This window comes from Monodelphis domestica, chromosome Y, assembly GCF_027887165.1.
Source record: "Monodelphis domestica isolate mMonDom1 chromosome Y, mMonDom1.pri, whole genome shotgun sequence".
Taxonomy (NCBI): Eukaryota; Metazoa; Chordata; class Mammalia; order Didelphimorphia; family Didelphidae; genus Monodelphis; species Monodelphis domestica.
In genome coordinates this window covers 614,779-632,060 of record NC_077236.1, presented here as the reverse complement: position 1 = coordinate 632,060, position 17,282 = coordinate 614,779, and the positions used below count along the sequence as shown (strand labels likewise).

At 37.9% G+C, this 17,282-nt stretch overlaps 1 protein-coding gene across 1 annotated transcript; it reads right to left on the bottom strand.

Moving 5' to 3' along the window:
* Positions 1-374: 374 nt before the first annotated feature.
* Positions 375-14,829, bottom strand: LOC130456220 (cAMP-regulated phosphoprotein 19-like). Its single transcript, XM_056809889.1, has 2 exons — positions 14,708-14,829; positions 375-770 (listed from the first exon to the last, which is right to left on the bottom strand). Exon 2 carries the CDS (start codon positions 740-742, stop codon positions 401-403), a length of 342 nt encoding a protein of 113 aa, XP_056665867.1. The 5' UTR covers positions 743-770; positions 14,708-14,829; the 3' UTR covers positions 375-400.
* Positions 14,830-17,282: the final 2,453 nt, after the last annotated feature.

Genomic DNA, 17,282 nt, shown 5'->3' with positions numbered 1-17,282 from the left:
GGGTCTTAAAACTCTGTTTACAAAACCAAACAGAAAAATACAGGAAAAAAGCAACACAATAGATTATATTAAATAACACAAACAATTAAGAAAGTCAAAACAGCGAAACTGTAAAACTTGCTCCTTACTTGCTGGAACCAGTCCTTTACTGAGGGACAGGCAATATATACATTTATTTTCTAGTAGATTACTTTACATTGCTCTGACATGTCAGTGCATTGTTCAACTAATCCAAACTTCTACAGTTTATTATTAAAAGTTTATTCCCTTAACAATAGAAGCACAAACTTCCACTATTTTCAAAGCTGTCAGTCTCAATGACTTAGTGTATGGAAGGGGGAAATGCCTGTTTGAAAGAAATAACAAGAATGAAGTGATTCATGCAGTTCAGCTCTTTTAATCAGCCAGCCAGCTTGCTAGCAACAAGGGATGGTTTCCGCTGTGGAAGATCCTGCGGTGTAGGAATGTGGTCACCAGTGACCTCTGTTTTATCAGGAGCTGCTGCAGTAGAAAGCTGCTTGTTCTTTAGCTTTGCTTTAGCCATGTTGTAATCCCCAGAGTCAAAATATTTTTGTCCCTTTTGCAGTTGCTTCCTCAAGAAATCTGACCCCCCAGATTTTTGTCCCAGATGAGGATACCTTGCTTTTAACTTTGCTTCTTCTGCTTTCTCTGGGCTGGTTACTTTATCTTCAATTTCCTTTTGATCCTCAGCAGAGGTCGCCTGGGGGATCTCCGCCGACATTGCGTCCTTTCAGTCAAATGGGAGGACCCTGAAGGAAAGGAGATACAAACGAGCAGGGTAGAGGAAGCCCTTACAGCAGCCAACAACGTTCCCCAGAAGCCACCAACCGAGCCGGGTTCAGTCCCCTCTGCCTCCTGCTCCCACCCTCCAGCCCGCTCTCTCTGAGCACCAACCGCTGTCCACAAATTATACTTTAAAAGATATAGGATAGCATATATCTAGATATGATAAAAATTGTTACATTTTAATAAGAATTTTATATACATATAAGGCATCAGACAGTTTATTTTTACTGAATAGTTAAATGTTATATGGTTTGAAATAGGAATAAGCATTGCACTTATGGTTACAAATTTAATTAACGGCTAGAATTGTTCCCTTGTACAAACCTTTTGATACCTGTTGCTCTAACTTTCCTTCTCACAACTCAGTCCTTAGCATAATTGAAGATATTAGTGTAGCAGATAGATTAAGATTTGTCATTCTTGGAAGGGGGGAGTGGTAAATAGAATAGATAGATTATGTTAGGTACATTTAGATTACATTTAAGGTAAGTCACCTGGGATCAGGTTGACACCACACTAAGAAGACAAAATCTTTGAATGGCAGAGACTGGAGGAAATGCAAAGGTTTCCATTCACGATGGGGGATGATTTTGAAGGTTTGGAATCTTGAGGAAAGAGGTGATTCCAAGAAAAGGCAGTTGATCTCTTTCTCTGAGTTGAGACAGCAAAGGCCAAGGTCTGATCAGAGAATGTATCTTGAGCTATACAAAATCTCATTGAACTTAATCACCATTTCCCCCCAAAGATACCAAGAAGTGTGGCAGAAACCTGAGAAAAATAAGAAACAGCCTAACAAGATCTCACACAGCTCCTGTGACACCCTGGATCTAGACATTGGCTTTGCTATGACAAAGACCAGAGGTCACAAACTCGACTCTCAACTTTGGAGAGAGAGAAAGGAAGATTTAGACAGACAGGAACTTTCTTTATCCTCTTTCCTCTAGACCCTAACTTTCAGACATCTTCCTGTTTACCCCTGACCAGAATTGTTAGAATAAAGCTTTGTCATTTATCCTAAATTGATTTTCCTTGTGAGTGAAGAGAATAGTTACAGTGGAAGAGGGAAAGAACTGATTTCTCCCTCATTTATAATATCAGTTATTAGAGGGTAGTAAAAGCAGGGGATATACTTGAAGAAGACTGAAGGGGGAAAGCCATCTCCTTCTACCTTTTGAGCATCAATTCTTACTCTATAACACCGAAACCAACCTTCTAATACAGAACCCTTCACATTTCAATTAGAATGATACTTTAGAAAAAATCCTTCTTCCTATAGTGAAAAAGGCAATCAAACCCCAGATGCACCCCAAGTGGATTTCAATTTCAAAGATCATTAGGTTTGGATCAGAACTTCTCACTAGAATATTGGTAAATACCAATGCTGCCCTCTTGACAAATTCTCAAAATTCTCAAAAACATATAATATGAAATATTATGAAATGCAGTTGTGCCTTTCCTGGTTCTGCATTCAGGAAGTTAAATTCATTTTAGTTCTTCCTAGTGAATACATACTTGTCCTTAATCCTTGTTTTTCCTCTGCACAATGTTGATGCTCTGACTTGTTCAATGTAGTCTCCTGTTTGTTGCAAAATTGTCATGGGATTAGGCTTTCAAATTGGCCCCAGACAAAAGGATGAAATCACCATTGGATTTATTCTGTTTCCTCAGTAATGTTGCTGACAATTTCCTCTTGCAAGTCCCAAAAATGCATCAAAGTATTCTTGAGAAATGCTTGATTTTTAAAGTTTAAATTAGTTCATTTACTCAATTTAGAACATTATTCCTTGATTACAACAATCACATTATTTCCCTTCCTCCCCTCCATCCACCCTTACCAAAGCCTATGCACAATTTCACTGGGTATTGCTTGTGTCCCTGATCAGAACCTATTTCCATGTTGTTGATGTTTGCACTAGGGTGTTCTTTTAAAGTCTACATCCCCAATCATGTTCCTTCGATTCATGTATTCAAGCATTTGTTTTCCTTTGTGGTTTTTACTCCTATAGTGTTTCCTCTGAAGGTGGATAGTGGTTTTTCTCGTAGGTTCCTTCTAGTTGTTCAGGATCACTGCACTGACACAAATGGAGAAGTCCATTACATTTGATTGTACCACAGTGTATCTGTCTCTGTGTATAATGTTTTCCTGGTTCTGCTCCTCTCACTCTGTATCAATTCCTGGAGGTTGTTCCAGTCTCCAGGGAATTCCTCCAATTTATTATTCCTTTGAGCACAATAGTATTCCATCACCAACATATACCACAATTTGTTCAGCCAATCCCCAATTGAAGGGCATGCCCTCATTTTCCAATTTTTGGCCACCACAAAGAGCACAGCTAGGAATGTTTTTGTACATGTCTTTTTCCTTATCTCTTTGGGGTACAGACCCAGCAGTGCTATGGCTGGATCAAAGGGCAGTCTTTTATCGACCTGTGGACATAGTTCCAAATTGCCCTCCAGAATGGTTGGATCAATTCACAACTCCACCAGCAATGCATTAATATACCAACTTTGCCACATTCCCTCCAGCTTCATTATTTTCCAAAGCTTAGCCAATTTCATAGGTGTGAGGTGATACCTCAGAGTTGTTTTGATTTGCATTTCTCTGATTATAAGAGATTTAGAACACTATTTCATGTGCTTTGATTTCTTTAACTAAAAATTGCCTATTCATGTCCCTTGCCCATTAATCAATTGGAGAATGGCTTGATTTTTGTACAATTGGTTTAGCTCTTTATAAATATGAATATGAAGGAACATGACTTTGTCAGAGGTTTTTGTAATGAAGATTGTTTCCCAATTTGTTGCTTCCTTTTTAATTTTGGATGTATTCATTTTGTTTGTACAAATTCTTTTAATTTCATGTAATCAAAATTATTTATTTTACATTTTGTGATTTTTTTCTAACTCTTCATTAGTTTTTCCTTTCCCATAGATCTGACAAGTATACTATTCTGTGTTCACCTAATTTGCTTATAATTTCCTTTTTTATATTCAGGTCATTCAACCATTCTGAGTTTATCCTGGTGTAGGGTGTGAGGTGTTGATCCAAACCTAATCTCTCCCACACTGTCTTTCAATTTTCCCAACAGTTTTTATCACATAGTAGATTTTTGTCCCAAAAGCTGGAGTCTTTGTGTTTGTTATAGACTATCTTGCTGAGGTCCCTTAACCCTAGTCAATTCCACTGATCCTCCTTTCTGTCTCTTAGACAGTACCAAATGGTTTTGATGTCCACTGCTTTATAGTCTAGTTTGAGATCTGCAACTGCAAGTTCTCTTTCCTTTGCATTTTTTTCATGATTTCCTTGGATATCATTGATCTTTTGTTCTTCCTAATGAACTTTGTTATATTTTTTTCTAATTCAGTAAAAAAGTTTTTTGGTAGTTCAATGGGTATAACACTAAAAAAGTAAGTTACTTTGGGTAGGATTGTCATTTTTATTATCCCACCCATTGCTCATCCCACCCATGAGCAATCAATGTTTTTTCAATTATTTAGATCTTGTTTTAATTTTGTGAAGAGTGTTTTATAGTTGTGTTCATATACTGAATTTGTCTCAGCAGATAGATCCCTAAGTACTTATTTTATATTGTCCAGGATGATTTTAAATGGAATTTCTCTTTCTAATTCTTGCTGCTGAGATGCATTGGAGATATATAGACATGCTGATGACTTTTGTGGGTTTATTTTGTATCCTGCAACTTTGCTAAAATTGTTTATTATTTCAACTAGCTTTTTGGTTGATTCTCTAGGATTCCTTAAGTAGGCCATCATGTCATCCACAAAGAGTGATAGCTTGGTCTCCTCATTGCCAATTTTAATACTTTCAAATTCTTTTTTTTCTCTAATTGCTACTCTTCGTGTTTCTAGTACAATGTAAAATAATAGAGGTGATAATGGGCAACATTGTTTCACTCCTGATCTTTTTGGGAAGGCTTCTAGTTTATTCCCAATGCAGATGATGTTTGCTGATGGTTTTAGGTATATACTGTTTATTATTTTTAGGAAATGCCCTTCTATTCCTATACTATCTAGAGTTCTCAATAGGAATGGGTGTTGTATTTTATCAAAGGCCTTTTCTGCATCTATTAAGATAATCATGTGGCTTTTGTCAGTTTGCTTGTTAATATGGTCAATTATGTGGATAGTTTTCCTAACCATCCTTCCATTCCTGCTATGAATCCTACCTGGTCATAGTGAATAATCCTCATGATCACTTCCTGGAGTCTTTTTGCTAGTATCGTATTTAGGATTTTTGCATCTATATTCATTAAGGACATTGGTCTATAGTTTTCTTTATCTGTTTTTGATCTGCCTGGATTTGGGATCAGTACCATATTTATGCTATAAAATGATTTTGGTAGGACTCCTTCCTGGCTTATTCTGTCAAATTGTTTGTATAATATTGGGATTAGTTGTTCTTTGAATGTTTGATAAAATTCATTTGTGAATCCAAAAGACCCGGGGAGTTCTTTGATGACTTGTTCAATTTCTTTTTCTGATATGGGGTTGTTTACGTAAACTATTTCTTCCTCTAGTAGTCATGGCAATTTATATTTTTGTAATATTCATCCATATCACCTAGATTGCCATATTTGTTGCCATATAATTAGGGATAATAGTTTTTAATGATTGCCTTAATTTCCTCTTCATTGGAGGTGAGATCTCCCTTTTCATCTTGAATACTGTCAATTCAGTTTTCTTATTTCCTCTTTTTAATTAGACTGAGCAGTGCTTTGTCTATTTTATTTGTTTTTACAAAGTACAAGCTTCTACCATTATTTGTTAAATCAATAGTTTTTTGATTTTGAACTTTATTAATTTCTCCTTTGACTTTTAGGTTCTCTAATTTAGTTTTCAAGTGAGGATTTTTAATTTGTTCACTTTTTAGCCTTTTAATTTGAATGCTCAGTTCATTGACCTCTCCCCTCCCTATTTTGTTAATATATGAACTCAAGGAGATAAATTTCGCCCCCCCCCAAGTATTGCTTTGGCTACATCCCATAGGTTTTGAAAGGATGTCTCATCATTGTAATTTTCTTCAGTTCTTTAACTAGCCAGTTTTGGAAAATCTTGTCATTTAATTTCCAATTAATTTTTATTCACCTTTCATTTTAATTGCATTGTGATCTGAGAAGTTTGTATTTATTATTCCTGTTCTTTTGCACTTGTTTGCAATGTTTTTATACCCTAATACATGGTCAATTTTTTTGAATGTACCATGTGCTGCTGAAAAGGTGTATATATATTTTTGTCCCTATTTATTTTTCTCCCCATGTCCACTAACTCTAATTTTTCTAAAATTTCATCCACTTCTTTTATCTTTCTTACTTATTTTTGGTTTGATTTATTTAGTTCAGATAGAGGAAGGTTCAGGTCTCCCATTAGTATAATTTTTCTATCTATTTCATCCTTGAGCACCCCTAGTTTCTCCTTTAGAAATTTGGATGCTCTGCCATTTGGTGCATACCTATTGAGTACTGATATTTCCTCATTGTCTATACTGCCTTTTATCAGGATGTAATTACCTTCCCTATCTCTTTTAACTAGATTTAATTTTACTTTGGCTTTGTCAGATATCATGATTACGACTCCTGCCTTCTTTTTGTCAGTTGATGCCCAATAGAAGTGACTCCATCCTCTTACTTTCACCCTATGCATATTTACCTTCCTCGTGTGTGTGTTTCTTGTAGACATCATATGGTGGAGTTTTGGATTCTAATTCACTCTGCTACTCACTTGCATTTTATGGGTGAGTTCATTCCATTCACATTCAGTCATGATTACTATCTGTGTATTTCCCAGCATTTCGATTTCTACTCCTTTTCCTGCCTTTTCTTCTTTCACTATTTCCTTCTACACTGATGTTTGTTTTCAGTCAATCCCCCTAGTTCCCATCCTTATTTTACTTCCGTTTTTACCCCACTCCCTTCTTATTGCCCCCTTATTTGCTTTGCAGTCTTTGTAAAACTACCCCCCATCTTCGCCCTCCCTTGTACTACTTCCTTCCCCACCAGGCCGTTTATTACCCTTCTACTCCCCTATAAGGCACAAATATATTCTCTGCCCCAATTGATTGGATTGTTCTTCACTATGTTGGTCAATTTCAATGCACATAAAAGCTGAGTATTCCCTATCTCCAACCTATTTACCCTTCCAATATATTGATATTCTCCCCCCTCCTGCCATGAGCTTTTTTGTGACATAAATTTACTCCCTTTCGTTTCTTTCCCCATTTCTGTTAGTATTAACCTGTTAAGTATACACTTGTATATGTAGTTATGCATACATATGTCTATATACCTTGTCATTTCATTCTATAGAGTTTGTCACTGTTCCCTCTAAGTGTAATTCTTCTGGCTGCCCAGTTGAAAAGAACAATTTTTAAGAGTTACCAATATGGAAACAGGTTCAAATCAAGAACGCATGTGATACCCAGTGAAAATCACTCGTCGTCTATGGGAGAGGTGGGGGTGGGGGGGAGGGAAGAAAGGAAAATGATCTTTGTTTCCAATGAATAATGTTTGGAAATAACCAAATAAAATAATGTTTAAAAAAGTTACCAATGACCTCTTTTATTATAGGAATACATATCATTTTTACTTATTGAGTCTCTTTAAAAAAGCATTGTTTTCTTGTTTTGTTTTGTTTTTCTTCCCCCTCCCTTTTAAATTACCTTTTGATGTTACTCTTGAGTTCTTGGGCATCAAATTTTCTGTTCAAGTTCAGTATTTTCTTTACAAATTCTTGGAATTCTATTTTTTTGAATGATCATACTTACCCCTTTAAGAATATAGTCAGCTTTTCTGAGTAGTTGCTTCTTGGTTGTAGACCTGATTCCCTTGCTTTCCAGAATATTCCTTTTGGTCCTTCAGTGTGGATACAGTTGGATCCTGTGTTATCCTCACTGTGGTTCCTTGGTATCTGAATGACTTCTTCTTGGCAGCTTGTAATATATTTTCTTTGGTCTCATAGTTCTTGAATGTGGCTATAACATTCCTGGGTGTTGTCGGTTGGGGATTAAGTGCAGGAGGTTATCTGTGGATTCTTTCAATCTCTACTTTTCCCTCTTGTTCTAGAATATCAGGGCAGTTTTCTTGAATAATTTCCTGTAGTATTATGCCCAGACTTATCCTTTTATTATGTTCTTTGGGTAAACCAACGATTCTTCAATTGTCTCTCCTCGAATGATTTTCTAAATCCTCTGTTTAGTGAATGAGATGCTTCATATTTTCCTCAATTTTTTCATCCTTTTGGTTTTGTTTTATAGTGTCCTGCTGCCTTGTGAAGTCACTTAATTCTAGTTGTTGTATACTGGTTCTTAAAGACTGAATTTCATCCTTGGATTTTTGGTCATTCCTTTCCTTTGGGTCTGATTTTCTTTGGAGGTCATCTTCCATCTCTGCCTCATTTTCAAGCTGGATGATTTTGGCTTTCAGGACACTATCTTCTGTTTCCACATGACTTATCTTAGTTTCTAAAATCTTTTCCCAATTGTCTTCAGCCTCTTAATTGTGTTTTGAATTGCATTTTGAGTTTTTCCAAAGTCTGTATCCAATTCCCTAGGATTTCTATTTAATTACTTGCCTTCTCCTGTGTATTGTTTGTTCTTGCTTCATTGTCTGTGCAGAAGCTGACAATTTTAATTTTTCTTTTTCTGTTGTTTGCTCATATTTATCCCTTCTTTGCTTCCCGTATTTGTCTGTGCTCTTTTTGGGTTTTCTGTCAATTTCCCCTCTTGGAGCTTTGTCAGATCTCTCAGGGCAGTCTCTGAGCTAATTGTGTTGAAGGCTTTTGATTGGATTAAAGTCCAGCAGTCATTGAGAGAGCAGTGTTGGAACTTGGGCTTCCCTGAGCTGTGAAGATTTTTGATGGGATTATGTTTATCTGGGTTGGGTTGTATATTACCTGAGGCCAAATGCTCCTGGAAGGCTCTTTACTCCCTCTCCAGCTGCTTCCCCACCTGTGTTCGATGCTCTGAGCCTTGCACAACCCTGCCCACAAGGTGCAGCCTCTAGACAAGCACCTTTGCCTGCTCAGAGGTTCCCACTGCCACTGGAGTCTTATTTCTCTGGGTGGGGACAGACAGGTTCTGCCTTCCCTGAGCTCTGAAGACTTTTGATGGGATTGAGTTCAGCTGGGTTGGACTGGAGTGCTCAGAGGCTAAAACCTGGAAGGCTAGAGCAATATGCCATTGCCCCCCCCCCACCAGTGGTTCCCACTGCTGCTGGAAGACTTTGCACTCTGGGTGGGGGGAATGGGTCCTGGGACCTTCTCTCTGCCTTTTCCCAAGCCCAAGTGTTCTCAGATTTCAGCTTTGGAGGGGGGACATACCTTTTGAATTGAGTCCAACAGGAGGGTTCTCCAGCTCTGTCTTGTTGTTAGGTTTGATTTTTCAGTCCCCTAGGAGCATTTAGTTTGTGGTTGGTAAGGAAGGGCTTTCAGAGGTCTGAGCTATTGCTGCTCCTAAGCCACCATCTTGACTCCCTTCAGAAATCCTTGATTTTTAATCACATGGGTGATGCATTTGTAAGATACAGTGGGAAAAGGTGCATTCAAATACACATTTTGTTATTGGCTCTGTGACTCCAAGCCATAAATTGAAGTCTCTGTATATTGGCCTAAATTTCTCCACTTTTCCTCTTTGACCTTTTGACAACCTAAGAATCATAAAGGGCAGTTTTGAAATGATTAATCCCTTGGTCTTATATTTTTAACAACATGGCTCTGGAATTTAAATTGGAATTTATTAGATATTATATTCCTGGTGTGGTTTTGATTTTTTTTTCTTAGCCTAGGCACACTCCATGGGATTATGTTTGAACTCCTGTAATATCTTTTTCAAAATTTGCAGAAATATTTTGGGTTTTATTTCCTTTCTTCAGAGGGATGATTTTGAAATGGCACTTCAAATAATGGGTTTTTCCAGAGACATTTTGAGAATACACCAAAATCTTATCCTTTGCATTTCTATGTCAGTGTGATGCATCTTCTTTCACCAATGATATCATGTGTGTTTTTTGAAGGAATATTAAATCTCAAAATAAGGTCCTCTCCAATGTGCTGAATTTGGAGATAAGAATCCTCAGTTTATATCTGCTCATTGCAGTTAGAAAAATCCATTACAGGCAACATTTTCAAGCCAGGAAGAAAAAAACCTTGCTTTTTCCTGCACTGGAAAAAAGGCAATCAAAATCCAGCAGCACTCAGAAAGGATTTCAATTTCAATGATCAGCATATTTGGATCAGAACGTCTCATCAGATAATTAAAAAAAATTTTATTTGGGCATTTCCAAACATTATTCATTGGAAACAAAGATCATTTTCTTTTCTTCCCTCTCCCCCCTCCCACCACCTCTCCCACAGCCGATGCACAATTTCACTGGGTATCACATGTTTTCTTGATTCAAACCCATTTCCATGCTGTTGGTATTTGCATTAGTGTTCATTTAGAGTCTCTCCTCAGTCATATCCCCCCCACCCCTGTAGTCAAGCAGTTGCTTTTCATCAGTATTTTTACTCCCACAGTTTATCTTCTGCTTGTGGATAGTGTTTTTTGGATCCCTTCATATTGTTCAGGGACACTGCATTGCCACTAATGGAGAAGTCCATTACCTTCAATTGTACCACAATGTATCAGTCTCTGTGTACAATGTTTTCCTGGTTCCACTTCCTGGAGGTTGTTCCAGAGTCCATGGAATTCCTCCACTTTATTATTCCTTTTAGCACAATAGTATTCCATCACCAACATATACCACAATTTGTTCAACCATTCCCAATTGAAGGGCATCCCCTCATTTTCCAATTTTTGGCCACCACAAAGAGTGCAGCTATGAATATTCTTGTACAAGTCTTTTTCCTTATTATCTCTTTGGGGTATCATCAGATAATTTTTAAATACCAATGTTATCCTATGAATTTCAAATTCCACAATCACATAATGTGAAGTACCATGAAATGTGATTTTGTTTTTCTTGCTTCTGCATTTAGGAAGCTAAATATAATAGGGGATGGAGAAATTGTTGCATGTTGCTTTTTCCTAGTGAATTCAGATTTCTCCCTAATCCTTTTTGTTACTTTGAAATTCAGGTGGCTTTGTATTGATAATCCTATTGTTGGATTGGAAACTCTGATGCTCTGTCATCCAATTCTATTGGGATAAGGCTTTCAAATCAGTCCCAGACAAAAGGAGGGACTAACTTTTGGATTGACAGTATTTACTCAGTAATGGAGGTGACATTTGAATCCCAAATTCTATTCCCTTTCCTTCAGAGAGACAATTTACAAAATGACACTTCAAATAGGCTTCCCCAGAGACATTTCGAGAACACACCAAAATCTTATCCTTTGCATTTCTATGTCAGTGTGATGCATCTTCTTTCACCAGTGATATCATGTGTATTTTGTTTAAACCCTTACCTTCCATCTTGGAGTCAATACTGCGTATTGGCTTCAAGGCAGAAGAGTAGTAAGGGCTAGGCAATGGGGGTCAAGTAACTTGCTCAGAGTCACACAGCTGGGAAGTGTCTGAGGCCAAATTTGAACCTAGGACCTCCTGTCTCTAGGCCTGGCTCTCAATCCACTGAGCTACCCAGCTGCCCCCCATGCATATTTTTTGAAGGAATAACCTCAAAATAAGGTCCTCTCCATAACAACCATTGATATTAATGTGTTGAATTGTATAGCTAAGAATCCTCAATTTATACCTGCTCAGTGCAATGAGGATCCATTACAGGCAATATTTTCAAGAAAGGAGCCAGAAACCATCATTATTCCTTCACTGGAAAAAGGCAATCCAAACCCAACAACATTGCAACAGCATTTCAATTTCAATGATTAGCAGAGCGGATCAGAACTACTCTGATGAGATATTTGCAAATACTGCTGTTGTCCTCTGGATTTCAGTTCCCACAATCACATAATTTTAAATGCCGAAATGTAGTTTTCCCTTTCTTGCTTTTGCATTCAGGAAGCTAAATGTAATTGGGGAAATTGCTGCATGTTTGTCACTGATTTGGGGCCTGCCCTGTTCAATTTTGATTTTTAAAATTTATCATTGTTTTTCCTTGAATATGCAATGAAGTATTTGAATTTTCTCTTTTCTTATTTCTTGCACTTAAGATTCATGTAATCAATATTAATATTTTTATGTTGCGGTAATGTAAGTGTAACATATATATTTACTCTAATATCAATGTATACCCAAAAGCTTTAGACTTTGGAAGCTTTCACTTATTGACAAATATTATGGGAATGGGATTAATATTTTGTCTGCATTCTACATTCTGCCATTCTACATGTGTTCTTTAGGAGGATGATTTGCAACATGTTGCTTCCAACTGGCCTCCTAAGAGACAGATTAAGCACAGACTAAAATCCTGTTCTTCACATCAGGGATTTAAGAGAAAGAACACATTTCTATGTCTGAGTGCTCCCTCTTCTTTCAGCTGTGATACCATTTGTCTTTTGAATTAATATTACGTGCCAATTTATGGTCCTCTCCATTTGGATTTACTAGGAGATGTAGGAATAGGAAGATTTCTCCAAAATCCTTCCCTAATTACATTGATAATCCTGAATGCAAAACAAGGAAAGGCAGAATTGCATTTCATGATATTTCACCTTACATTGTGGGTGCTTAGCATAAAATTCACCACCTACATTTGATCAGGGGATCATGGAGAAGACCATATTTAAGGATATAATGTTCATTCAAAAGACACAAATATCCCAAATGAAAGAATTATTAAAAAGTAGAAAGAAAATTCTGATTGGTGAGGTAATCAAATACCTGGCATTGTTTTGATGTTTCCTTTGACTAAGAACACTCATTGCCATTTTGTTTTAACTTCTCTTCAAACCTATTTTTTTGAAATTGTACAGAAAAAATTCTACTTGTTCTCCCTTTCTTCAGAGTGATAATGTGTAACTTGCTTCTTCTAATTGCCTTCCTGTGAGAACAGGGGTAATTGTTTATCAGTTAGATATGAAATTTTGCTGGGAGCCATCAAAGACCAAGCTGTTTGATGCAGTCACATGTGGAAACAGGGGACTGCAAAGCAGCCCCCAGGAAAGATGGAAACACCACTGAAACCCACTAATAACTTTCCTTATTAACACTCCCTTATTATTGGAATTGCTATGATTATTACTCTTACTTAGCCCCAGAAAAAATAGATGAAAGCAATATGCTTGCAGGGTTAATACAGGTGTCCCACTCTGTTCCTCCAAGATATCCCACTTACAAAATTAAATCTATACCCATTTAGATAGGCCCCTCTTTTCTATACATAAAAACTTCTGGCAAATATGTGCTCTGAATTCTCCAGTCTATAAAAGGGTCATGTTGATTCTACCCTCTGATCCTAAACATAGCAACAATGTTTCATTGATTATCTCACTAGGCTTCCTATTTATTGTTAGGTTCCATGGAAACATGAATTATGAGAATGAAACTGTGTGCCAAGTAGAATGATCAAGAGGGTATAAAATAAAACCAGACCTCAGCCAAGGTGCAGCAGTTTATCCTGTGAAACCTGTGCTGCAGATTCCATCTCCAAGACACCATCCCCTATGGGAGGCTGCCCCACTCCACAGCAAAATTGTAGCTAAATTTACTTTTGCATGAAGCTTTTAATTAGAGGGTTGTTTATTCTTATTTCATCTTGCAAATTCTCTTTGAGTCACCAGCATCTATGATTAAATCTGGTCTCACACTAGCTGTGTGACCCTAGGCAATTAATTTATTCTCATTTCCCTCAGTTTCTCAACTGCAAAATGAGTTTTAGAATCAAATATAAGTATTTAGGTACCCTTACCAAGAAATCTTCATGAAGAGTTATGAAGAATTGAAGATGACTAACTAAATAACAATCATAAAAGAACAGAAATTTAGAATTTGTGGACATCTCCAACCCAGACTCTTGCACCTTTTTTTCAGAGAGATGCTGCTTCTAGCAGTTAATGGAAAAGACAAGGTTTAAGGTCTTCCCTCTACATTTCATTCCAACACTGAACAAGTCTTCAAATGAAAGCGTAATACTGTAAGAGCAGGTTACCTTGATTTTAGGAAAGCATTTAACAAAAACCTCGACTTCTTCTTGTAGAATATGCATTGCTTTCAGTTTAGACTATATTGTGCCTTCCCCTTCGCCTACTTAAAAAAAACAAAACTTACTCTTCTACGTGACATCCCTCTTGCTTATATCTCATCCTACTATTTTCCTCTGTGAAACTAAACTCCCCTGCCTGGGTTGAGCCAGGGATCAGAGATAAGTTACTAAGTGCTTAGGCTAGATATTTTAACTTATACTCTCTCTGATTTCTTATTCTTTCTTTCAACATTTTGTAAATAAGTAAATAAATCTCTTTGGAATAATATAAATTTGTGGCAACCACACTCTTAAATAATCAAGTCCAATCCTTTAAAAAATAACCCCTCACCCCTTACACACCACTAAAAACAGTATCAGGAAGAATGCTTAAATTGGAAGAACTTGTCATCTCCATATCTTTTTTTCTAAATATCCTAGGGAAGGCAAACTAGGAAGCACCTTCAATTTATTTAGAGTTTTAAAGAACCATTTACCATTTCTAAAAGGTAAAGTGACTGCTGGATGACTTCAGTAACACTAATTAAAGACCAAATAAATCGACAAGACTGTGGTAAAAGTAAATCTATTTAAGTAACTTAAATTTGTAATAACACTAAAAATATTGACTTACTTTATATGGAATAACATTAATTTCTATATAATATTTCTACATAATCTAAGAAATATAATTTCCTTGTAATACAATTTCTTTGTAATATATCTGATATTAAATGAATATATCTATGTAATCAATTTAAAAATAGCCACATAGAAAATAAAATAAGTGGAATACTGTGGTATCTTACCAGCTATGAGAAAGTTGAAAATATATAGTCACCAAAACTTTTCACCTCTGCTCTCAATAATACCACAACTGAAATGTCTGCCCACACTTTGAACTGGACGCTGAAACAGAAGTAACTTTGGGAAAGCACAGAGAAAATTCTCTTTCAGAACTTAGAATACTGAGTATTCCACTATGTAATAGGTGCTATTGTTGAGCAAAGAATCTTCTCTCTGTAGTCAATAGTTACCCAAGAAATAGAACTTTTGATAATGGGCTGGAAATTTAAAATAACTATAGAAGTTATAGGAAACTGTCTAAAATAAACTAGAGGAAATTCAACAAATCCTCCGTAGAAAACATTTGATATGTACAAATAACACTAAATATTGCTTTATAAAATTTGGTATCATTTTCAAAACAGAATCTAAAAGATTAAATGTAATTATATGATGAAAACATAATCCCTATGATATTGATCTCTTCCTAATTCCTTTAGGAATTTTCATTAATTAGTATAATTCCAGTACCAGCAATGAGAGAACTTTTAAAATCCCAATATTACTCCACATTTTAAATATACTTAGTTCAGTATATGTTAATGACTTCATAGTAAAGAGAATTGTTATGACAGTTTTTGAATATAAAATAGATTTCTGTTCATTCTTTTTGAATTGGAAAGAACAAATTCTGCATTCATTTACATGTGGAAAATCAAAAAAATTGAAAATGTCTATAGAGGATGAAATGAAATGGAAATCCATCAGTCACCTCGTTTCTCCTTTTTCCTTTCACGTGGAATGCTGAGTGCCATTCCCTTTGGCACTGCCCTTCTGCTAACGCTATGCCAATGTGGGGGACAGAACACCCCTTGCCCCTTCTTCAGCGATACGATGTGGAACAAGTTGTTTCCACCCCATCCGGCAAAGAAACCCTTCGGGCACACTCCCCCATCCCAGCCTTGGCATTGCGTCCTTTGAAAAGAACGCCCTATCCCACCATTTGGTCCTCTCCAGGAACACCCATTGAACACATGGTGCCGAATTCTGCCACCAAGCACAGGCACCTGGGAATCCTTCAGCCTGAAGCCGAGTCCTCACCGAAATCGGACCACTGCTAACCATTTGGCCTGGCGATCAGAGGGGCCACTTTGGAGACCCTAGGGTCACTCTTGTTGCATCCAGCAGGCCTGGAACAACTACTTCAATTGGCGAAATAGTTCATCCGGCGTGCCCAATGCAACTCTCTTGGAACCTTCCCGTTCCTCGTAGCGTTCTTCAAATGGTTCTGCCTTCGTCCCTCGTTCTTCGGGGGGACGACGCGGAACAAGTTGTTTCCATCCCATCCTGCACAGACATGCTTCTGGCACCCTCCGAAATCCTGTCCTTGGCATTGCTAGGAACGCTCCCTCGGCATTCACCCCGGGACACCTTTGGAGTCTTTCGAAAGAACATTCAATCGCACGATTCGGTCCCCTCCACAGACGCCCATTGACACCAATGTGCTCAAATTGGGAACTAAGCACCACCAATATCCTCGCAGTCAGAGCGATCCAAGAGAGGCCGGGTCACGAAATCCCGAGTCTGGAAGCTCCCTTCTTCCTCCCGGGGCAGTAGGCCAGGAAAGCCCAGAGCCACCCTGGGGCATGGCCATCTCAAGGAGCAGCCCCTTGCCGGCACCACTTTGAATGGAGACATTTGGAAACAATCCCATGCTGTGCGAGACCCTTTTCAAAGCTGGGGGCCCTTTCCTGGCCCACCACTTGGGAAACCCAATGTTTCGGATTCTCCTCCTGAAGCCATACGTGGGCCCCGGTCTCTGTTGGACGTCGGAAGCAAGGCTGAACAGTGTGGAGCCTGGATGGTGGAGAAGCTGCTGCAAGGAAGCCATTCCCCCGTGTGCAGGAGGAAAGCTTGCCTTTGAAACCCATGGCAGTTGCATCCCCAAGGTACGCTGGAAGATGCCTGCCGTGCATCTCCAAGCCATGAGTTCGGTTCTCCCGAAATGGGCCCATCGGTCCCCCCTTGTCCTCTTGCAGCTGGCAGTCATAGCGGACCCTTTCGAGATCGTTTATCAGGAGCGGAGCTGTGCTTGTCAACGTGGCCCTGGAACTTCTCTTGGAATCGCTGAGAAAATTCATCCCTGCCATCGTTCTGACTTTTTTGCTTATAGCTGCAATGCAACTTGAAGACAACGAGCAAGAACTGATAAAGCAAAGCCAAAAGACCAAGAAATTAGAAGAGAACATAAAATATCTCACTGACAACGTCATAGAATTGGAAAATAGAGGGAGAAGAGACAATTTAAGAAAATTGGACTACCAGAAAAGCCAGAAATAAACAGCAAATTCGATATCGTAATACAAGATATAATCAAAGAAAATTGCTCAGAGATCCTAGAAGAAGTGGGCAATACAGGCAATGAAGGAGTTCACAGCAGACCCTCTACACTAAATCCCCAAAAGACAACTCCCAGGAATTGAATGGCCAAATTCCAAAGTTTTCCAGCAAAAGAATACTTACAAGAAGGCAGAAAAAGACAATTTAGATATAAAGGAATGACAATCCAAGGGTCACTAAACAAGACCTTGCAAGTTC

Excerpts from the sequence above, each read along its gene's own strand:
- LOC130456220 (XM_056809889.1), bottom strand. The coding sequence starts at position 742 with ATGTCGGCGGAGATCCCCCAGGCGACCTCTGCTGAGGATCAAAAGGAA.